Here is a 24,666-nt window from a genome sequence, read left to right on the forward strand (position 1 = left end):
TGGGAGCTGTCACAGAGTTTAAGCTTTGCGCTTTGCCTTTGACTTGATAGAAGAAAAGTATTTTCTTGCAAAAGCAGTATTTCCGTATGTCAAGGCAGCTCTCTTGCATCCTCGTTATTTGCTCAAGTAAGCTATGTAAGATATTCTGTTTATTTGACCCTGTTAGTCTTATGGGAGCAGGGTTAAATCTTAACACTAAAACCAGTCAAACCTTAAAGCAAAAAGACTATACCATAGTCATGCTGTGACAGTCTTTCTATGGCAGAGTAGAGCACCTGCTTTATTTGTTGTTGAGGAATGTATTACTAGCTTGTCACGAACAAGCTGTGTCAGTGGGAGAAATCAATTTTTAATTTTGAATAGTCTCTCCTTTAAAAAAAACCCAGAAGTCTCCTCCAATTTGTTTATAAATACAACATATTGCATAAATAACTTTGTTCTTTTGGTTGCTGCTAATTGAAAAAATGTAAGAGCTTGCAGAGTTACTTAGAATTCTGTGAGTAAATGTTTTGCCGTTGACTTATAGACCCGATTGTGGTTGTACTTAAACTAGATGACAAATGAGTTCTTTGCAAGTAGGTCTGCTGTAAGCTGTGGTTGCACTAGTACTTATGGAATGGTTTGGTACATACTGTGATGTTGAGTTATTGAGAAGTCAGGGGAAAAAAGTGATGTATAATGATTAGTCTGTCTTTCTGGTGGCGCATATCCTGGAAGCGCAGTGACATACAGACAACCTGTGCTGTGCAGTCTCTCATGACAGTTCATTGCTACTTCCTAATAGTTGTTGAGAACAAAATTGTCAACTGTGAGCTCAGTTCCAATAACAGTTATTCATTTTGGGCAGCAATTCTTCACTTCAGAACTTGAGAGAAACTGGAACACATCCTCCTGCTATTTACCCCAGGATAATGCTGTTGAAATGGTGGGGAATTCTTCAGACACAGCCCTGAATTATTTCAACTGCAAGTGACTCAAACCTTGCGCTCACTTCCCAGAACAGTGCTCATACTAGATGATGGTGCAAACTTTGTTCAAGTGGTAACGTGTGCACCACAATTATGTGACAACCTCTTAAAGGACTAACATTTTTGGTCACTGTGATTGTTAACCATTGATAGTTTCTGGCTGAGATGAGGAATGCAAGGTGCTTCTGGCACGTGCAGTTATTCCACCCTATGCATTCCTATTCCGTTGTGGGTTAATTTGATGCAAGTCTCTTCTTCCTTGAAAACCTGTTTCGGAAGCAGTTCTGTCAAAATGGCTGTAAATCCTTGGTTTTGCCTGTCCTGTAAGCCTGACTTATTCTTTACTTTTCATCTTTTGATTTGCACAGTTTATGGCAATGTCTGAGATAACAAACTTTATTTTGCAATTAGGGGTTTGCATTTCCATATCTAATCCACTAGGTTTAAATAATCCCTAGTGAGTAGACTAGTATTTGGGATCACTACGTGCGCTTAGATACTGTGTTTTACATTAGCATGGCAATACAGCTGAGAAGGGGGCAAGTGGCCAGCTGGGTGCCTACCTAGTTGTACCTACAGAGGTTCTGAAGTAACTAAACCAGCATGATTTTCCAGGTACTGTGGACTTCAAGTTTTTTATCAAGGAAGCTGCCTTTCTTACGATGCAGTGCTTCATAACAAGCACCTTTTCCAGTTTATCTCACCTTAAATTGAAGTTTGCAAGCTATAGCTTTCATCTAATGAATGGATTATTTTTATTAGAGCTGATTATGCTGTAACTTCAGTGTTTAATATGCCCTTCCATGTGGATGAAGACAGTACATCAATTTGTCATTCTTTGGTGACAGGCTTTATGCAAAAACACTTCAAGTGATCCAGTATGACAATTCACATAACAAAGCCCTCAAATATCAGAGATGAAAGCCTGGTTATCTAGTCTGTCACTTTGCTAATTTGTTGGTTCAATGCATGTGTCTTTGGATCCTTTTTGGTCAGGTAAAGAGTATTGTTCAATACAAGGTGTTTTTTACTTTTTCTTACTTACCTGAAACATTAAAAATAAGTAACTTCTTCATCCTAGAAGGGTAACCTGTATTTTAGTTCAGTCTACCTGCACATCCCTTCTGTTTGAAGTATGGCCACAGGGCATTGACATCCCTTAGATGAGTCCTTGGGAGCAAATCTTGTCTCTGAGGCAAGAACTGTTCAGCTGTGGAATATTCCAATTTGGGGCCTCTGCTGGCTCATGTAACAGGGACTGTAGGGTAGGAATTAATGCTCATACAGACCTTCTCGATTTAAGTACTTGCTTCCTCTTTAGGCTAATACGTACAGCCTGTATTCACTGTTCAACTCTGATCTGCTGTGGTGCTTCAGAAAAGAGAAAGTGACCCTTGAGACAACTAAAGGTTGAAATGTTTTTCAGCCCGGGATCATATCAGTAATGGATTGACAATAGTCAAATTGCAGCAAAAGACTGAGAAATGGTGGTGAGTACTTGGTGGAAAGCTGGACATAAAATCTTTGTCCACTTTGTGTCCAGCAAAACTGACACATCACAAGGAAGCTTTTCTCTGTTTTGAAAGATGGAGGAATTTGGTGTCTGTTATTAATTCAAGTTCTTGTAGCTGAAGTATAGAATTCACTAAAATAATAAAATACAGCTATTTGTAGAAAGCCAAGGTATCAAATTCTACGGTATGACTGGGGAACATTTATGTGGCTAATGGTGACCAAAGTTGTCTGGCTTCAAGAATTCTGTGTTCTCAGTGGCAGAAAAAGGTCAGCAGGACATGTGCTTTTGGATGTGGAGTTTGGTAGTCTGTGGAAGTCTGGGAAAATGTGGATGAATAAAAGCAATTAATAGTTAATGGGCTTTGTAAGATCTAGGCTGGTATGGTAATATTTATGTCTTCGTTATACAATTAATATTTCCCAACTTATCTGTAAATAACATATGGAAAGGGGGGATGAATTAAAAAATTAACTGGCTGATTTTTTTTTTGAAAACTTCTACTTTCTTTTCAAGTTATTAAAACTTAATTGCTCTGTCTATATTAGGTTTACGATTATCAGATTCTCAGGGGATTTATGGTTCTATCCAGAGCTTGACAGACAAACTCCACAGTTCAGTAGACAGAGTTAATAGGTTTAGTAAATATTAATAAAATAAATCTATTGTACAACTAAATCTTTAGGGAAATTACTCTGGTGGTTTAATTTTAAAAAAGAAACATGATCTTGATGATTTTGTGGAGTCTTCTTATTAAAATTATTTTTAGTAATTGAAGTGGGTATCATATTTATTAGATAAACTTTAATAAAAATTTAAGATGTACACATGGGGTAAACTGATAGGGAACCAAGTGGTGTGTTTTTAAAACTCTGGAAAAAAAAGTCTTTGAAAATTAGTGTTCACTTCAGGGAATGGTGTTTATTTGACCAGAAAAGAGAAGTTTGCCTGGGGCTTTCTTACATAGACCTCTATATATTCTTGCCTTACAAAAAGAAAAAAAGTAAAAATACAGGAAACCATCATGAAAGCAAATCAAATGTTGTGTCCAGCTTTTCAGTTGAGTGGGTACCAGCATCTCTGGGCAACAGTTATGCAGTGTCAATAAGACTCTTTTCAGTTCTTTCTAGAATTAGAAAAAAAAAAGTCAGATGATGAGCAGTGCAGCCTCAGAGCTACTCTTGCTTCCTGAGCTACCTGTGGATGTCAAGGAAATGTCAATTTTCTCTGACTGTGTATGGGAATAAAACATTTGAGTTGTTGGGAGTACAATCAGCAACATTAAAATTTTGCTGGTTTTGGATGCAGAGATGCTTCTGAGCTTACCTGATATGCCATTGTGACCTCTACATGCATTATGTGATGTAGTCATTCCTAGCAGTGGCAATTGCCAACAAATACATGTCACTTTTAATGTGGTTTTTTGGTGCTTTTGAATATGCAAGGAATAAACAAGTCTGCAATAGAGGAAAGGGATAGAAGGGATTATTTCTGGGAGTCTGGCAGGATATAGAGTATCTGGAAGAAGATGCTCTTTCCTCTGTGGTTCGTTACCTGCTGTTAGCAGTTTTACTGGAATTTTTGTTGTTGGTGGACAGAGTGTTTTGGACAAGCCAAGTAATGACAGTGGAGAAATCCAGTGTGCTGGTTTTGGAAGGGGGAAAAGGCAGCAGATTGTTTAGTTTATTTGATGCTTTATTTGTATTATGGAAGCATGTGAAGATAAGAAAAGGAAATTATTTAACTACTTGAGGTTGCAAATAAAATAGACCCTGTGACAGGTTATTTGACTCATGGTTTGTCTAGCACCCAGGAGCCACATGAACCTTCAATAAGGAAATCTGCAAATCGGAGGGATTATTCTGGCAAAAACATTAGAAAGTATGGTTGCCAAGAATGAGTCATTCCTGTTTGTCAATATACTAGGAGAGTGCTGTGCTTAAGGAAATAAAAAGTTGTTGCTGTGGCTGTTGTACGGAAGTGTAATGGAATGACTAATCTCCCAAGAGCAATATAGATCTTCAACATAACTTTTTGTGCTGATCACCTGCAGGAAATTCTCAAACTAAATACTATTCAAAAAGCATCTTAAACTGAATGGTAGGGTCGTGTAGGACCAAACATGCATCTTGCACATCTCTTACCCTTATAAAGAGGTGAAGTGCTCTACTCATGCTGCCTTAACCTCTGCACTGGGAACTTAGATCACTGACAGGCAAGGTAACTAACTGCTGTGTATTGCTTTCGCAGTGAGCATAAAGTCCTGGAGTGCCTCTGCTTTTCAATTCCAGCAACATCTACCAAAAAATGGCCGAGTTCCTTATTGGGATTTTTGGCTATTAATATGCATACTGCCATTATTGCAGTCATTAGTATTCTAACACTTTTTTAAATGGAGGGAAGCTTGTTATGTGTGTGTGCTTAACAGAAGCCTGGTATTAATGCAGACTGAAGTAGACTGCATATTTTAAGGATTATCCAGGTTATTTAGCCTATTTAAAAAAAAAGAGGTTTTTGTATTCCAATAAAGCATCACATAGAAATATATTCTGCTGGAAAAATTGCCAGTGCTGTTTTAAGACCATGTCTACTGCCTCATAAATGCAGTTTCAATAGTCTTGAGTTTGGGTTCACATGTACAAATGGCTGGTTACAATAGTCCTTTCCATTAAGCATTTTAGAACACATGATGCCTTATGAGCAAAGGTTAACTAGGGCCTGAAGGAAGCTCGGAGCAGGAAAGTACGGATGTATTTGTAGCAATGAGGACCACTGGCCAACCTCAGAATTATTACTACTACATCTTACTTAAAGGTAGACTCTCTGTTGCCCAGCTCTTCCAGTGTCTTCTAAAAGATCATGTTCTGCCCTACCCAATTTCAGTATTCAAAGTCATTGTGGCTAAATCCCGTATTCCCACATGATAGAATTTCAGTTCACGTAGTCAGAAAGGTAGCCTGTATGATATAAGAATGAATATTTTTGTTAGTTGTGAATATTGTTACCCTAACTGTGTGTTACTCTATGCTGGAATTAGTGCTCTGAAAATCTTTATGGTAGTGCATTTGTATAGAATTTTTTTAGTAGGTAAACATAATCATTTTGTCAGATAGTGGAATAAGCTTTGGGATGAATGCAGTACCTGGCGCTTTAGGAGGCTGGGATAAATGAGGTCTCAGCATCCCTGTGAGTTTCAAAGGTCTTGGATACATTCGTTGCCCCAGGTAAAGCATTTATTGGCTTCAGCTGGGAGAAGGCTTTTTGTGGATTTTGTTTTTTATCTAAAGTATCGAATTGCTGAAACTGTTTGTTACATGATGTTAAGAGTATATAACTTTAACACTGTTTCAGTGAGTAATTACAGTTTGGGAGCTCTCCATAGATTCTCATCAGTACTGGAATTTAAGGATTATTAAGAGTTGTGTGATGTGATTTGGAACTTGACATTGGGGTCCGGTATCAGGACAGCTCTTATGAAATAGCCTTGGATGAACTGTTTCATCACTGAACCAAATGTCTCTCAGCTCCATCCCCCTCAAACACACTGCCTGGGATTGTTGTTTCTTGTGTATCTATGAAAACAAAAACATGCTGCATTGTCAACTGAACATGTCATCTTTCATATTTGCAGCTGGTCTGAAATATCAGTGCTGACTGGGTACTGTAGCTGGTGAAGAAATCACCCAACTATTGTAGGATGTGATGGCAAATGTCACTTTAATGTCCTCCTAATGTCATCTTATGTAGTATTAAATAGGACTATATTTAACAAAGGCCATTCTTCTATTCCTGTGCACCTTGGAGGTTCTTGGAATGCTGAAGGTTTTACTATATCTTTTTAAAACTATCTTAGTTAATAAAATAACTAGGGAACAGTTGAGCAGAGGAACTCGCTTCATTTGAGCTGCAAGGAGGCGGCCGGTGGCCGTGCTACCCTCGTTCTTGCTTGTGACCTTTTCAACATCTATGTAGGGATGTTGCAAGGCCAGACCGTCTGCAGGCAGCACCTCTCCGAAGGGGCTGTCAGGAGACCTGTGTGTGTTGCTGCACTTCACCCTTCCCCAAAGATACAGCCTGTGCCAAGTAGGTAACGCTACTTAAGGGAGCCAAGTAACATAAAATATTCTCGGGCTGCTGACTGATGTTCAGGAAGATCTTGATGCCCTGTATCATCATCTTTTATAAACACTAAACTTGATATGTTTTTCTTGTTTTAAATCCCTGTTGACAAGGCTTCAGGCCCTTTAGCAGCCTCCAGACATGCACTTCTATCTTTAAACCTAGGCTCTTCTGAGCAGGTGAAGCTGTGATGTAGTAACAAGGATTTTTTTAAAAAATATGCACAAAAATTCATTGAATTTAACTTGGAACTGAAGTAAAAATCAGCAGAAACAGTGTCAATTTTACTGCGGCTTCTGGACTAGCTGTGGTGAGCTAGTCCATACAGCCAGGCATAACTCTCTTCTTGAGACAGGGATGGTCAGGAGGTGGGCAGTGGCTGTGCCCTTCTGCTGGTTCTTCATGTGCCATGTGGCGAGGGATGGGCTGGAGGAAACGGTTGCCTTGTGCCCAGTTTTAAGGGTGGAACTGGGGTGGAAAGAGGGATTCAGGTCTGTGCCACATCCTGTTTGCTGTTGCTCACACATGTGCTGCCAGTTGAAGTAAAATTGCTCCTAGAAAGCTTGTTTGTATTGGCTTTTTCAGAGCTTTTTGGTTTTGTCCCCTTCTTGCTCATTAATCTTCTGTACTTGATTTGTACCTGTACTTTGCAGGACAAAAAGTTTGTGCCTTTTGGTACTTTGAAAATAAGTAATAATATTGAGCATGAATTGGCCTTGGTAGAACTCTATTAGAAAATTCTCTCTTCGGATTCCTTACCTGTTAAAGCTGGACAATCTTAAAGTATTTACCCAATGTTATTGCTCTTTAGTATTAATTTTGTAATCAAATAGCAGCGGAAGAACTTGCATTGTGACCAGATCTTATTTGAGCAAAATTAACAAGTTGGTTCAACAGGCTGGCTTGCATAGAACCAGTCAGATAATTTTGCCGTGCTTTTTTCATTTCATGATCTAATGCTTAGCAGATAGTTCAGCTATGGGTCCTGTATCAGCTGAGCAAGTATATAGCTATCTGGTTTTCTAGTATTTGAGTGTAACACTAATTACTTCAGTTCTTGTAATTTTTTTACATGCTCTGCCAATGTCAGTGTTTTGGATGGCTCTCCTGTCACTCTCCTTAAATTTTTGAGAGTTATTTGATCCTATAGATCTGGCAAGCATTCAGTTCATAAAGATCTCTCCTTAGGTAGCAGGAATGCTTTCTGGCATGCCTCTACTTTAGCACTGTAATTGATGGGTTTCAAAAACTGTAATCCAAGGTAAACATTTTCAGTCCTGTTACTGTCCTCTCCTTGAAAGCTAAGCGATGGAGCTCTTGCTTTTAGCTTTGGGGCATGAGGGGAAAATACAATTTCTGATATCTTTGCTGTTCCAGCTTTCCCATCTCCGCTTCTTCCTCTAGTAGCCTTCTGTCTGGTGTTTTCCAGATGCAGGAGTGTCCAGACTCTTGTCCTTCAGGGTATGCTCAGTGTCTTATTTGCTCAGAGTGTTCCTCAGCCTTTACCTACTCTTGTGGCAGCTCTTAAGCAATTAGGGCACTGTTTTGTCTTAAACATAAGTGTTGTCAGACTTGAGTGCCGCCTTTCCAGTTGCTTGCTGAAGGGGCTAACTCAGGCAGGAGAATGTTGACTCTCTGTCTGCTTGCTGGGCTCTGTTTTATTAGAAGCCCTGAGAGGGCACAGATGGGACTGAGGCCAGGAACGAAGAGGCCAGAACAGCCTGTTGCACCCTGCCTGCTCCCTTGGGCAGCTGCTGAAGGGCAGGAAGCCTGAACTAATTCTTTAATGAGTCAAAGAGACGTTCTGGGACAGTAAATGAGCTCAGGAGCCCTTATAGCAGTCCCAGTTGGATGTGAACAGTCAACAAATGTGTATGTTCCCCACTTCCAAGAGGCTGTTGGGAAAGAGGTAAGGTCATGGGAGTACAGCTTATATCAGATCCTTTTGAAAACATCTTTGTGTGTTGCTTTATTGCCTAGTCAGCCATGGGTAAAAAGGAAAAAATATATAATCCAAGGAGTGTGTGTAACTTCTGATGCTTGTCATGCTTTAAACATAGAAGTAAAAATCTCAAAGGGTATTTCAAGAGCTGTAAGTTCTCTCATATTTCTGTTCAATACCTGTATTGTGTCTAAATCAGAACCAGGGCTTTAAGAAAACAACTTGGGTTAAAAGCAATCTGTTCCTTAAAAGCCAGTTTTATTACAGAGCTTGCCTGTGCTAATCAGCCGCTCTGGAACTTTCTCGGCTTCACTTAGAGAAACAGATTTGATAGCGCACGAGCACTTGAAAGGAAGACTAATATGACAGGTTGGCTTGTTGCATGCGTGGGACTGCCTTGAGTAGCTTTGAGTTTATAGTTTGCTGTTTGGCTTAATGCTCAAAGCAGTTTCCTTTTACTTAAGTACTAGAATAACTTTGGCTATGGACTCTGACAGCGGTATGGCCTCTGTTACTTACACTAGCATGCAACTGAGCTATTAACTACACAGATGCTAATAGTGATTTTTTTTGTTTTTTAAATGGGGATTTTGGAGAGGAAACTGAGAGTGGAAGACTAAAAATAATTGAAGCTTTGGCTTTCCCTGGCTCTTTTAATTTTATTGGTCTGTAGAGAGGGAAATTCTGTCCTTCCAACTTTATTTTGATGTCTTACAGATTGATTTTACCTTATACGCAAAGGTAAAACCAAAACTACTGCTTTTCCAGACTACAGATGTAACATGACTTGAAAATACTAAATGATTTTTTCATTGTGAACACTGTTTCTGGAACGTGCTTGTGTCTGTACTGGCAAGATACTGCAGCATGAAAAAATCATGTTGATGCAGTCCTGTCAAATCAATCCTTGTACAAATCAATCTACTCGGAACTATGTATTTCCTGTGTATAACATTCTTTCGGAGAAAAGATGTGTTCTGTCATCCAGTCTATATTTCATTGTGGCCAGTGTTCAGTCTTTATGTTTACAAATATGGATTCCTTATTTGCTAGCAATGATAATATTCCTTCACTGTAGTCTTGGCTACATTGCTGGCTGTTCTTTCTGTCTCCCTTTCAGAAAAAGTTGTTCTAATCTCACTGAATCAGAATGGTTATATTTTATATCTGTCAAACAGGGTATAACAATAGCGATAATATACATAAAAATTACTTTATGGTTTTTTTAATACACATGAAAAAGTCAGTATCTCCAAGATCTGGGTCTATAAAACACCCTACATGCATATAAAGATAAAACGCCACTATTTTTTTCTGGAAATAGATTGTAGTCTCACAAAACAGTGTCACTTCCTTGGCTGATTCTCCTCAGCAGTTTGTGGGCATCTGAGTGTGCTAACAACTTGAAACACAGAAGCATATGGATAAGACACTGTAACGCAGTTTTGTATCTTCATGATCTGAAGTAGAAGGTTGTGGTATCTTCTTGATATGAAGATTTACCCAATGATCTGAAAGATTGGCTTTTATCTTTTGGAAATTACTTGGTAGAAACATAAATTTCTTGGAGGTCTGAAAAAGAGCTTGTTCCTGCTCCGGAAAAGCTGGACTGTTATACTAAAAATTGAAAAAGCAATTGGGACTTGTTTGACAAAAGTAGAAGGAAGTAAAAGGCCTATTCTGTTGAATGAATTGAATAAAGCTACAATATCAAAATATAAAGACACTGAGGCATTCTATCTTGTTAGCAAAACTGACTGCTTCCCCTTGGCAAAGTAAAGTTGCTTTTAATAATTACTCAGATGCGTTAGTGCCCAGAACAAGCATTTCTTTCTTATCCTTTCTGTAGCATGAGATGTGAACTACCTTACGTGTACCATAAACTGTTCTGTGGTCTAACATCTAATAAGTATTGGAAGCAATAGAGAGACTGTCCTGTGTAGAGCACTTGCGGAGTGAACGAATATCATGTAATAAGCCTAATCCTGTTCTTAGTGTGAAGAGAAAAGGATTTTATCTATGCTATTTGAAATCCCTTGTCTTCCTAGGGTACACATGTTTCTTGCTTAAGTTAGAAATGCTAAAAAATAATGTCTAACTGAACAAATGTGGCATTGTCTTTCATAGCATTTGAAGAATGTGTGATGATGATGAATTGTCCCTTTGACTGCAGTTGTTTTCTGCAGTTGTTTCTTATGCTGCAAGCTTTGCCCTCTGAGAACTCAAAGAAGGGTTGCAAAAGGCTCGTGTCTTTCAAGATGGTGCCTTTGCAAGTCATGTTGCACTCAGTGACCACTTAAGATGCAGTTCTTTAGGCTGAGAATGCTGACACTTTTGTCACTTTTCTTAATTTCTAAGAAATAAGTCTCATATTTTAGTGAGGCTTTACAGTGAAGGTTGGCATTTTGAAGATGCCGCTCCCATGGTTATTGTCTGTCTCTAACGTGAGGGTAAAGTACTGTTGCAGGAAATTGGAGGTTTTATTTCAAAATGCTAAAATGCTAGGGCTGCCACTTCTGGCAGCACACACTGCCATGATACTTAATCTGCAAACCAGGAGATGATGGATTAGTGATATCTTGAACAAATCAGTTTTACTTCATTTGGAAAAAGCCTGTCTTTTCTCCTACTTCTCCTCTCCCTCTCCCACCTGAGCCCCCAGCTCAAGGGTTGCAGGGGAACTTCTTGCATAGTCCTTAATGAAGACACCACTTCCCTTCACTGTGAGCCTTACCTTTAGCATGCAGCCATCTGGCATTCTGTATTGTTTGACTTGAACACTCAACCATGTACTTTTCAAGTGGTCAGCTGTTTGGTGCTGTGCTTCACAGTGATCTCTAACTACCTACAAGCTTTATACAGCATATGTCTTTGAGTTGGTATACCTGACTGGCATATTTGGAGATTGTTTGATCACAGAAAAAAACAAAGCTTGCAAAAGAGCCTTTTCATTTTCTTTTTAAACTACATGGAACATGCTTGGAGATAAATGTACTGCTGACAGAACAGAGGTTCCTTCAGGGTATGCTCTCTTCCCTATTTACCAAATTCCCTGGCTGCTGTATAATCAGTTTGTTACAGAACTGAAAACATCCTTGAGTAATTATCTACAGCTCTTGTTATAGCTCTTGATGGTCCAATTCATCTGGACTTTCAGCTGCCACTGGAGACATAAAAGTGCTGATATGATCTGTTTATCTAATTTTTGAAGGCAGGATTTGGTCTGTGTGTGATAACCTGAGATTTGCTATGCAGATTAAGGACTCTTTGTATATAGACGTTTTAGATTACTTGGCTTATGGTGAAGGAATTTCAGGCAAAGTTAGATTCAAAGCTATGAAAATGATCTGAGTGAGGCCATCTATTATCTCTGGGTCCTCCATATGATATTTTTCTTGGCATGGTAGGAGACCATATTCATCAAGAAAAACGATGATACAAGTACTGCTGTGTAGAAGCAGTGACAGTTGTTTGACAAGTTTTAGGAATCGGTTCTTGTCTTGCCTTAGACTTTTAGTAATATTTGCACTTACTGTATAACAATATTCACTTAATGTTTTATATATTGTAGTTCTATTAATGTTACAGTGAACTTATTCCCATAAATAGGTTGTGATGAGCAGATGACATGTTGCTGGGGTTGTTGGTGTGTAACTCTGGTATCTGAGCTTACTAAATACTTCGGTAAGAGAAATGCTTAGAGTGGCTTTATCAACTTTTACGGAGTCTTGTGGGAAGTCAGATGATGACCTTAGTAACATCTTTTGGAAAAATTATCTATTCATACTACTCAGAATTAAATTGAAGTTTCCAGGGACTTTGTTGAGGAATCTTGTTGGGAATAACTTAGAAACTGCAGGCTTTCTATCTGGTACCTGCAGAAATGGTTTAGAATAGTGTTTCACAGTTACTGTACATACAAGCTCCTACTCTCACTAGACTCTGAGAATTTTAAATTATTTTGGCACTCCTGGTCAGAGGAATCTGGGATTAAATGGTCAGCCTCAAGTTTTGTCAGTCATGGTAATTTTATATTAGAAATGGAATAGGGGACAGTTATACCTTTCAGCCTTTCTTTGGAGGTTTTTTTCAAAGTGGTGATGTCAAGTGGGGGGGTGGGACTTACAAGATCAAGTTAGTGTTTATCAGTGTGAAGTGTCATTAGCGTGCTTACATAGTGCCTGTATGTCTTCAAATCAGCAAGTGACACAGGCTGAGCACTGCAGTAATACCGAGCGACAGCTGTTGATGAGCCTGGGTGGTGGGTTTTTTTGTTGTTAAAATTTTATCTTACTGAAAAGAGTAAACTGAAAGTAGTCAGCTGATCTTCTCCCATGATCCATTTGTTGAGTAGTTTTGTGTGCACAGGTTGAATTTGAAGTGAATCATATATTTTTGAAGTATTCTAGGCTTCCTAAAGTGGGAGATGGGGGTAGCATTTCTTTTGAAATGCGAAGTAGCAAAGTATTCATAGATATGGACTCTTTAGCTTTCAAATGTTCTTCTGGCTCTGGAACTGAGGAATGTCCTTGTATTCCGTTCTTGTGAAGGAACGGACAGACTCTTAAAAGTGGGTTTTAGAAATGTGTAATTTTCAGAGGTATCTCTTTATAACACTGTTTTAGTTAGCTAAAAACCAAAACAGCCTCACTGCTAATATTTCTGCTTTTGACTTTACAGGAACGTTACAGATGATGGGTTTTCATATGGAGCTGTGTAGTTAGTCTCTTTGCATATTATTGAGATATTTTGGTGTATAAGTTTCTTTTCTTAGAGTCATTTTAGTCTAATTTCTCCTATTGACTCTTCTGCCATAATTCCCATAGATCATAGGCACCAATATTACTGCTGTTCCTTCAGATACATTCATCTTGTGAGACACCTCAAAGTCTCTCATGATTCAGAACTTGTATGAGCCCTTGATAACACATTCCTGCTTTTCGACTCCTTTATCCTCACGTCTTCTAAAAGAAGATATAGAAAGATGGGTTTTTTCTGATTTTAGGCAGCCTTCTATTGTTCACACTCAAATAGGTAACGAGAGGACTAGTCCTGCATTACTTGATCGAGCTGTGCAGCAGCCCTCATCTAATGCTATGTACATTTGTTGGCTTTTCTATGGCAAAGCTGATTTAATCAGTATGTTCCTCACCTGATTTCCCCTGCAACTACACAAGAGGGTCTGATAGTACATATGGACTGAAAGGTCTGGAAGCAAGAACTCCTTACAGCTTTATAGCTTCAGCAGAAGGAACAAAAAAGTATGTAGAGCCAAACACTTTAAGTTCAGTGGCAGAACAACTTTGAAAACAAAAATCATGATGTGTTATCTCCTGGGTACGCTTCTCACATTGTCACACCCTGAATCAAATCCTCTGGATGTGAACAAGAGTTGGACCATGTGAGTGGAACTGTAGGTTAACTGTTGCACATTCTTATATCTCCGGATCTGAATACTGCTGCAGTATTTTAAAGTAAAATTCTGGGTTTCTTTCTTGCCCCTTTGCATTGTCATCTCTTGTGCAAAGACCCCAGAAAGTTCAAGAAGAATTAGCAACAAATCTTAATCTCATATACAACAGAAATAGCAAATTTCTTTGAGTAATTTTTCATTTATCGAGAGATGATGGAGAAGATCTGGGGCTACGTCATTAGCAATCTGTTAAAAAAATAAATCTTTCAACAGTACTTTCTTAAAGGTTTTTAGTGCTGAGCAAGCTTAAGGTTCTTTGGAAATGTGTATTGGTGTTACAGAGCGGATGCGTTGCGTTTTAGAGGTAACTTCATTGTATTTCACCATAAGTAGCTAAATAGTTCTTACCTAAAGAACAGCACTTTGTCCTTCTGCATGAAGGATGTTAATAAATGTGAGCACTCTGTCTTGAATTCTCATCTTAGTGTGGTGGTTTGTAATCTGCTGGTCACTGTCTGCAAGATGCTTTGAAGCTGGGTGTATTCAAAAACCAGTTTGGAAGTTGACTTTAAATGGGAAAGTCTTTAGTTGAAGAGGGATAATCCTTGGCTGAATATTGCTTAGCAGCCAAATGAGTTTTCAGAAGCTAACAAGCTGTGAGGCTCCCTGTGCCTGTTGGGATTTTTGGATTAGGTTTTCAAGTGATTTCTTTAGAGAATGGCCTGAGAGAAATCAGATACAGTTGAAAAGTAAAGACTCAAGATCCTATTATTGCACAGGATTGCTCAACCATGTAAACAAAAGATGGGAAACAGAAAAAGAGTAGGTAGGTCACAAGCTGAATGTGGGAGTTAAGTGTTAGCTGTGGTGAAAAAGGCGAAAGGCAGGAAAGTATGACAAAGGAATATAGTCTACTCTATTCAACACATACTGCCTCATCTGTTGTGCTGTGTAGCCAGGTGGTCAGACTAATGTCTGTTCCACTGTCAAGTTTAATTATTTTTGGCATTGTGACACAGCTTTAAGGGTAGAAGAAAGCCAAGGTAGTTTTGTGGACAGTCTTAAGAACACCCTAATTGTTGAGAAAGTATGCAAATGCTTGTCTGAAAATTTTTGTGAGTAGAACATGGTGGTCTGTGTAATTGCATTGTTGATTGTATTAGGCCATGCATATCCAAATATTAACAACTAAGTATTTCCAATCCTACTGATTTTTTGCATTTCCATTTAATTGGCCACACATAATGGCTTTTGGATCAGTTTTATGTAAGCAGGTGACACTGTACCTAGCAAGCACTACTATGTTTGAATTTGTATTTGCAACCACAATCTAACTCTAAAAGTATGCAGAAGCAGTTAAAGAATCAGCTGTTTGAAGATAAGTTGTAGGAAGTCACAAAAGAGGGGGAGCAGAGGAACCCAGTGAACAAATCCTGCAGTTGACTTCTTTCTGTGCACAAGAAGTTGTCTTTACTAGGCTTTGTGGCAATGCACTTTGCACCCTTGCTTATAACTAGGTCTTTGGAAGTTGCCTGTCTGCTTTCAGAAATTGAAGTTGTTTGCAGTCCTCATTTGAGTTTCGTGCAAAACTTGGAAGACTGGTAAAAGTGGGTATCTGTTCTGGAAATAAAGTGGTATTTCTTCCTTGGTTTCAAGAGAGGTTTCAAGGTTAGCACTTGCACATGTGCTATTTATTGTGGAAAGCACTTCCAGTGACTCTTCTGCCCAACAGGTGTTGCTCTAAATACTTGTATCGTGTTTCACCAGCTTTGGTTTAAACATTAGTTTGTCTTGCCCTTATGTTCATTATCCCTATTCTCCTATAAATTTGTTTCTGCCAGATGTCCTTACAGATCCCTCAGGTACAGCAACTAGACAATTTGAAGTGGAAGATTTCACCCAACATGTGGTGAAGCTTCTAAGTTGCAGTTAAGATACAATGGAACATTTCCCATGAAGTAGGGCTGGCAAGTGTTATCTTGGATGGGGTTATGCAATGAAGTCCTCGCTTTTCTGAAGTAATCCTTGGAAGATTGTTCGTTTCACACTGGGGGGGCAGGGGGCATAGCTGGTATTTTAGTTGAAGCCACTTTTTTCAGCATAGTAAAAGAATTGTTACATGTGATTATTCACATTATCCATACCTAGGAAGGAAACAGCGGAAGCCATAAAAAGTAAATTCTTGGATTGGTAAAATAGATTGAGCTGGCACTTCACTGTACTCCAGAACAATGAGTTAGTAGATTGGATAATTTATATCATCTTACAGACTTGGTGGTTTGGAAATGATTTATAGGATGATGGAAGAAGTTAAGTTGGAAAAGTCTTTGAACTGCTGTAGCTAGAAGTACTTGCTAAATTTATGATAAATATAGCAACAAGTAGTATATGTAGTTGACTTAGCTTATAGTTAAACTAATGTAAGTGTTAGTTTAACATCTCTTACTGTGGGAGCTTGTTCTGTGAGGATCACTTTAGCTCTTCTGTGATGGAGGAAAGACCATGGAGGAAAGACCATGCAAGACGGGTGTGGGTAATGTAGATGCCTGAGAAAGCCAGAACATAATGAGCATGTGTGTCTCGGAGGTCACAGATCCAGGGGTGAGTAGTTCTCTTTAGCTAAAGAGAAGCTTCTTGTCTACATGGTGCTATTTGTTGAGTTTTCTTCCTAAGCCCTTTTGCCTTGTGGACCGTGTATCACCACTCTATGCTTAGAATGAAAGAGGAGTGTGGTTACTGCATAAATAAAGCTTTATTTCTTTCTGCTGCTATCGTTTCAGTGACTTTGAGCCTTTCCAGGGAAAGCAGGGGAGGAAAGGGAAGAAATTTGGAGCTGATCATCTTAGAGCAATTGTCCATTTCTTCTCTGGGTATCAGCTTGTTCATAAGATAAATGTAGGGAATGGCTGTTATCCCGTAGAAGACTTTTGCACTGAAAGTTTTTGCAAGTCCTACTGATTTTTCTTCCTTGGCAAGTATCTGATACTGTTGTTCTGTAGTGGATACCAAATTGCCTCACACACTAACACTCCTTGCTGTAGCATACAAACTTCCTCAGCTCTTGTGCGAGGGAATAGGCACTATGGTGTGCTGCTGTTAAACAAAAAAAACCACCAACAGCAAAAAAACCCAAACAAAAAAAACCCCAAAGACAAGAAAAAACCAACCCCAAAACAAAAAACCCAAAGGTAACAAAAAAAAATCCCACAACCCTTAAGGTCTTGTTATATAGCCTATGGAATAATGTTTTTATTACACCATGAGGAGTCAACTCTTGTTTTCAGTGAAGTCGGCAGACCTTTTGATTTAACTTAATTCTGATTGCATTGACTTCCAAATTCCCTCTAACCATCATATGAAAATTACCAGTATTTGCTAGTTAAACTACAAAATAATAGCTTGGGAAATCCCAGAATTTGTTTATGTCAGTTTTGTTATTTAAATAGAAAGCTGGGCATAGCAGGGTGCTTTTGTGAGGCTTTAGAAAGTGAGAGTATACCAACATGCTATTAAAATGCTTGTTAAAGATCCTGAGAGTACAGTCCAGGGAGAAGACCACACAAACTCTGCTTCAGGATGTTTTCATTTTCTGCCTGTCAACAAATTATATTCTGCTATGGAGATTTATAATAGTCTATTAATAATGTTACTCAATGTTCTGGATGGAAACTATGAATACACAAAACAAAAATCTGAAAGCTTGTTTTAAGACAGTAATATAAGTAAATGATCTGCTCAAGGTTTGTATTTGTGGTTGTAACTTGTTAAAATGGAAATGGGAAAACAAACAGGAAAAGCAGATGGCATAGGTTTCTTATGGAATATACTCCTGTCTTGATTTTAACTGCAGCATAGAAACCATAACAACATTAACCCTTAAATGCATTTGTGTAAATCAGAATTGTTGATATCTTTAGATTCAACTCCAACTATGTCAAATGTGCGTAAGTAGAACAAAAATAAAAGAAAACCTAATTTCCTTAGCTTCTTCAGTTTGAGCTCTGTGGTTGACATTTTGCAATCTATTGCGATCTGATCCTATTTTAATGTTTGTTCTCTGAAGCTTTGATTTACTTGGGGGTCTTGTACGAATGGATTCTTAAGCTCTTGTGATGCTCTAATTGAACTGATAATGTTGCTGTGATGCAACAAGACAGCTTAAGTGTGTGCATATGTCCTCTACTGGCTAATAAAGTATCTGTGTTTGTTCAACTAGCCCACTGAATCAGAGCTGCTAAACCGATGGACTTTTCAGTTGATGCATGTTCTGACTTTTAAGTAAAACTGTATCTGCATTTTTAATATTTGGTGGAACTTGATCTGATAAGCCAGTACAATAAGGTCTGATTGGCAGGCACCTCTCCAGACTTCTCCAGAGCAGCTGAATGTTCTGTGTATCTAAAGGAAATCTTGAAGAAGGGAAAACCTAACTTTATTATGGATACGTGAAGTGCTTGTAATATTCTATTTTTGTCAAAACTTCTGAGATCTTTCTATTTACTCTTGATGGGTACTCAGTAAAAATGGCAGGGATATTCCACAGGTCTGAGTTTATTCAGATACTTTCTTAGGACTACTATTGATTTCTGCTCCGTCATGCTTGTTCTAGTAAAGGATTGATTTATTCTAGCTTGAAACTTACCCCTTGATGTCAAACGCAAAGTAAAAGCTAGGTATCAAAGTAGAGATTTCTACTCTAGTTATTAGTAATGAGTTGCTCAAGGAAGGATATAGCTCCCCGTGGTTTCCAAATGTTTGTTCATCTGCTTTCTTAGGAAGTCTTTATTATATACCCAGTGAGATTTAGGGATAGTTTCTCTTGCTTAATTGCACTGGCCTACAGGAGCAGTAGTTTTTTTCTTTTTCAAAACATAGCATTTGTAAGGAGTTGAAAGAAACAGAAATAATTAGTGCTTTTTTAAAAACTGTATAAGCTATTAAGTTGTAAATTAGCCATGCATATGGAAGACTATATTGAGAGCTTTACAAAATGCTGTTTAAATGAGTACCTGACTTGTAATCCTTGATTTATAGCTTTGAGGTATTACTAACCCTGTTACTAATTCTGTGACATCTTGTATGTAAGATGAGTAAGTTCAGTGACAAGGGCATGAATTGGATGAGGTTTATGTGTGGCCATAATAATAAGCTATGGAGAGACTAGTAATCTCATCTGATGAGGAACTTCACCTTTTGTAAGTCATCCTCTTGCCGTGTGGCTTTTCCTTTGGGGCAACAGATGATGGATATTGAATAACCCTCCTGAACTTGCCCCCAGGTTCTCCTCTGCTTCTGCAGAAGGGAGCAGTTGGGCCCAGCCTTTCACCTTCCTTCGGGTCAGGTGAAGCAGCAACAGGGAAATACGGATGTTTCCTCTGAAGTGCCAGGAGGGCTATAGGCAGGGGATAAGGGCAGGGACTGCCTCCCTTGGTTTGAAACAGTCAGAGAAGTTTTTAATCCTGTGGGTGGATTTGGGAGATGGATTGGGGGAAATTCTGCACTTGAGAGCAAGAAAAAGTTTTGAGCAAGACAGAGGAAGCAATAAAGAAAAACAAACGACACTCTAAGATTCCAGGGACAAGGCTTCTTGTGTTAAAATTATCTTACTGATGACATTTCCCAAACTGTGTCCCTTACGCCATCCTTGGGATTTCTGTGAATGTTGTCACTACATAGTAGTGTTGAAGTAGATAAAACAGCTTTATTCCCTCAAGATGTACTTTTGTTTTCCCTGCATCAGTATGTAGTTATTGTCTTAATCTGTAAATTTGCCTCCAGTTGGGGGCTAGTTCCTTGTTAAATCGGGGTGAGTTTGGTTTGACTGCCATACCAATGAGAGAGCCAAGAGAAAAGAAATTGCAAAGCAACTTCCCCCCTTATGAGTTTTTTCTTTTCCTTTTTTGCTCCCCTTTGTGTGAAAGTGGCCTGATTCTCCTCCTGCCTGTTTGGCCCAGGAAAACTCAATTGTTCAGGCTACCTGATCCCCCTCTTCCACTCAGAAATGTTGTCTTGGCTGCTGTTGTGTCCTCAACTTCTTCACCACCCAGAATTCTTTTTATTTCCAGTGTTTCTTGCCTACAAGCTGTTCTGCATCCTGCTTTAGAGGAGAGGTGACTTCTTTCCCCTTGTTAACTTTTTGATCTACTTGATTACTTCGTGGTAACTGGGAATCAAGGCCTCTCCCATAACAGACCTTGCCCCTGGCTCAGGAGGTCCCTGAGCTGCCAACTGCGGGGGCCCAGAGGCTCTTCTGGGAGTGCTGGTATATGCTTGGTGTGTTCTTGCACTCTTTCTGGTTGCTTTTGGCCATAGCTGTAGTCTGGTTTGAGTATAGCTATTTTTGTCTATTATTTTACTCGCTTTGTGTAAAACTGATCTAGGTGAACTTAAGAACTTTACATAGCAGATGGCTGGAAATGTTGCCATGTTTAGCAGTTTTGTTATACATTTCAGATTTGAACATATTTATCAAGTTTTATGAGAAACATGATTCAAGGCAAGCAAAAATATGTAGCCTCTAGCCCCCGCAGTGCACTCAATCTTGGTGCTGGGTGTACTGCAGTGGCTGGCTGTCTTGACAGAACTCAGATCAAGTTCACTCTTACGCATGGAAAACATGTCTAAAGTTAAATAATTATTTAATTGGGGAAGCTAGTGTACTTCTCTGAAACAAGGTGATTGTTATTTGAGCTGGAAATAAAAAGATAAAGGGAAAAAAAATCCTTTACCATTACCTTAGGAACGTGGGCATTTGAAGATCATTGATGTAATCCTATAGTAGAAATCTTTGCAAAACAAATCAACAGAAAGGTAGCACTTTTGTTGCTGGTTATTTCGGTAAAACATTATTAGAATGGTCAAAGTCCAAAGTGTTTGAGATGGTCCTGCTGTACACTGATGGAAGTGAAGTTTGGACTGGTTGTGGCTGCTGACGGCTGTGATCAGGGTGCCTTTAGCTAGGGTGAATATTGCTATTGCAGCCTCATTAGAACTCTGCCACCAAAACCCGAGCAGAGGGGAAAGGGAGAGGAACAGAAGACAATGTTGTGTTCAGAATCCAGCCCTCCTGAGGGCTGCAGTACAAGATGCCAGAGCTGCAATGGTGGCTTATGGGACCATCAGGGCTGTTGGGGTGCTGGGAAACACCGACTGGCTTTAGCATCTGAGTAGCCTTAACTTTATTGGTGCTTGGCCTCTAGTGGACATGAGAATTTGGGTTAGTGGGTGAAGTGTGGTAATAAGGGGGGGAAAAAAGGGCGGGTGTGGGAGAGGTCGTTTCCTGTAAGGCAGAAGCAATGCCTGTGGTTCTTCCTCTTGGACTGCGGAGTAGCTCTCGGTTTCCATTTGTTTGACACTCTGAATTGATTTACCTCAGCTTCTCTGGGGACTGTAGTAGTGCCCATCCGGTTGGCTCTTCTGGGTGTCTGTGGCAAGGTGTTGGGGGCTGCAGGGGCCTTGGTGAGGAGAGGCCAGGGCTGCCCCATGCGTGACATGGCTGGTTCTGCAGGGCACAGATGATGGCACCTTTAAATGATGGCCTGTTTAGGAAAGGACAAAATGCTGCACAGACGGTGAGGAGGGAAAAAAGTGAGAAACAGCCCTGCAAGCACCCAGGTCAGAGGAGTTTCCCATCATTTTATTCACAGAAAAACCTCACCTTGGTATGATATTTCTGTTCTTTAGAGTGCACAGAAACAGCTTATGAAAGCTTAGATTAAGAAATTAAGAAGCCACAGAACCAGAATTGGTACACATTGAGGTAATCTGTTCCTCGTGAACAGCAGGTGTGTAGTCCAGAGTAACTAGTTTGGCTACCTTTAGTTTTTCTCTTCTTTTTTTTTTTTTATAACATCTGTCTGTTGAACTGGAGGTGCAAATGGGAAATCCAGCACTTGGTAATGCTTTGTGGCTTTGCAAATCTCTGGAGAAATCTGGATCTATAAAACTATGAATGGGTTGCAATGAGGCATAAATATCATGCTGTCATTTCTGACGGCTATAACTCTGTTCTAGTGTTTTTTTTCTTGTTTGTATATAAAGAAGTAGTATTATTTTGCTTAAACCAATGCAAACAGATCACAAAACCTTTAAATGCGTATCAGCAGAAGCATCTGTGATACTTAGTTTAGAAGAGTTATCGGAAATTACACAGTTAAGATGGGTGGGAGTGCATTTTCTTCTTTTTTTGGTTGGTTTGAGTGGGAGAGAACACTAGACTGGAAATTGGGTGAGGATTTGCTAAAACAAACTTTTTTTTTTTTAATTATATAATCCAGCAGTTAGGGATCACTTGTCACCTGAAGGCAGTGTCTGACTGGTTCTGGAGTCTTTGCTTTTAATATTCTGCCATCCTATGTCCTGTGCGTCAAGACCTTCTCTGTCAAAAAGTGTGTGTACAGTTCAGGTCATGAGTAACTTCTTGAACCATTTAGCAGTGGTTAACTCAGCTGGAACTGATAGTTAAACTAACCTGCATGGGAATGGAGCAGACTGCTTTAAGCATGAATTTCACTGCGGTAGGAGGGTTGAAATATTTGGGATGACAGTGAAACATGAACATCTGATTTATTTACTTTTTCTCCCAGCAGCAGCTGTCAGTGAAAATGTTTCTAGGGTAGTGAATACTGTTTGAATAAATAGTACTACTTTGAATGGTGTCAAAATCCATGAAAGGCATTAGGTTATACCTGCCCTGCAGTTGAAGAGGATATATCACAACTACTGTGGGCACATGTCATGCAGGGGTGTGTGGTGGAGATGCCGGAGTTTGTGCTGAAACAAGGCACACGTTCCTATGCAAGCAGATGTAGCTTTTGCTGATTTTTTTTTTTTTTTTGAACCAAACTTATATGTCTGCACAAGGTCCTGTTAAAACACTATCTCATGTCAGTACTAATTCAGGTGTGTGTATACTGTGCTCTGTTGCGTAGTCCAGAGATGCCTTGCTGTAGTAGTGCAGTTCTCTTATATTAGGAAGAAAAATGATTTCTTTCTGTTTATTTTTCAGGCAACAAGAGCCTCTCTGACTCAACACTGTACCAATCTGGGGGAGTCGCTGGGCAAGGAAAACGACATTGCTTTGATTATTGATGGCCACACACTGAAGTATGCCCTTTCATTTGAAGTCAGGCAGAGCTTTCTGGACTTGGCGCTCTCCTGCAAAGCGGTCATTTGTTGCAGGTAAGAAATCCCAGAACTCTTTCTGGTAACAAAATGAGCATGAAGCCTGTGAAACTTTACCTAGTAAGTTAACTTTCCTTTCATATTTGTAGTGCTTACAGAAAATATAGAAGTAGGGGATTATCTTAAAGGTCCCTTCAAGCTAGACAATTCTATGATAAATAGTGTGATACTCAGGAGGAGGCAAGCTGCAGTGGTGGGCCACTTCATAATATTTATTTCTCTGTTCTGGAGCTATTATGAAATGGGGCTTTGTTGGGAGGAGTAGGGGGGACTGTAGAGAGGTATTCTTCTTATACCACAGACAGGTTTGTGAAAGTGTTCCTAAGGCTGACTGACAAGCCAACAAAGTTTAAGATTTCAGTTCTTTCTGTCCTATGGGGATGCTCTACAGTGCAGCAGCAGAGCTTGCACACCTTCGAGGTGAGCATTCAATCAGCTGCATGTTCCCTCCTGGTGGTAGAATTCTGCTAGTTCTTGGAAGTTGTTTTCCAGCGTACTTACAAGACTACTTAGGGTAGTAGCTCCTTTCCTGCTCCTACGGAGAAGGAAGCAGTTCCTTCACTAAAATTAAGTGCCTAAAATCAAATAACGCAATTCCCTCTGCCACAGTCAGTCCCAACTGAGTCCAATCTCTTTTATAAAATGATGAAACATCATGAGAAAAGATTATGCCTGATTGCTTGATTATGGTAGACACTGAGGAAGAGTGGTATGGATGTATTCTTTTGTAAGCTATAGGAATTGGGCAGCAAGAAGTTTGTGTGACTGTTCAATTCAGCTCTAGAGAAGGTCTCTGGATAAATTGAAGCCGTCTTGACTTATCAGTTATGTATGCTATGCAAGAATGTGTGTCGCCGTGCAATTTGCCCTATTTTAAATGTTAGACTACCACTTGCTTATGAATTTAGCCATACACAGATGTGGTCCCATGTCATGACTACTTCAGAAAGAAAGAAATAAGAGGCACAAGAAAATGAAAAACAAAAGCTGGCCTGCTTTACTTCTTGGATAGCAGAAAGACTGTGTCATTTTTAACTCTGAAAGATTATGCAGCTTTGAGGACTGTATGTATGTCTATGCATGTGTGTTTGTGCTCGTTGCTGATATTTGGGGAGAACTGTGACCTAGAAGGGATTGTTGTTTTAGATGGACAGGAATTTTTACCTGCATCCTAGAGGCAAGACCTGCTTTGTGGGGAATGACTATATGGAGTCCTTTTACTACTGTTTTGCAGTCTTAATTATCTTTTTATAGGAGCACTCTAGCATACAAATATTGCATGGGAAAAGTGATTTCCAGTCCATGCACCTGAAGTAGAGATGAATCCATTGGCTTTTTTCATCTCTTGACTAGTTTCTTTCCAAGTGTTGGGACTCTTGGACTGCTGTACTGCAGGGCGCGATACTGGGGCTATGTCTTCAGCGTCTTCATTAATGACCTGATGATCAGATGGAGTATGCCCTCAGGTTTACAGATGATACAAGACTGAGAGGAGTAGGTGTTAAACCAGATGGTTGTGCTGCCACTC

The 24,666-nt window shown here is 39.4% G+C and overlaps 1 protein-coding gene across 3 annotated transcripts in view; it reads left to right on the top strand.

Annotated features, from left to right (window-relative positions):
* Positions 1 to 24,666, top strand: part of ATP8A2 (ATPase phospholipid transporting 8A2) — a 341,299-nt gene that overhangs the window by 112,879 nt on the left and 203,754 nt on the right. For all 3 annotated transcript variants that reach the window (XM_074153982.1, XM_074153972.1, XM_074153990.1), the window contains one exon: positions 22,963 to 23,135. In XM_074153982.1, the coding sequence (XP_074010083.1) occupies positions 22,963 to 23,135 (173 nt within the window). The remainder of the gene's footprint in view (positions 1 to 22,962; positions 23,136 to 24,666) is intronic.

This window comes from Numenius arquata, chromosome 1 (genome assembly GCF_964106895.1).
Source record: "Numenius arquata chromosome 1, bNumArq3.hap1.1, whole genome shotgun sequence".
Lineage (NCBI taxonomy): Eukaryota > Metazoa > Chordata > Aves > Charadriiformes > Scolopacidae > Numenius > Numenius arquata.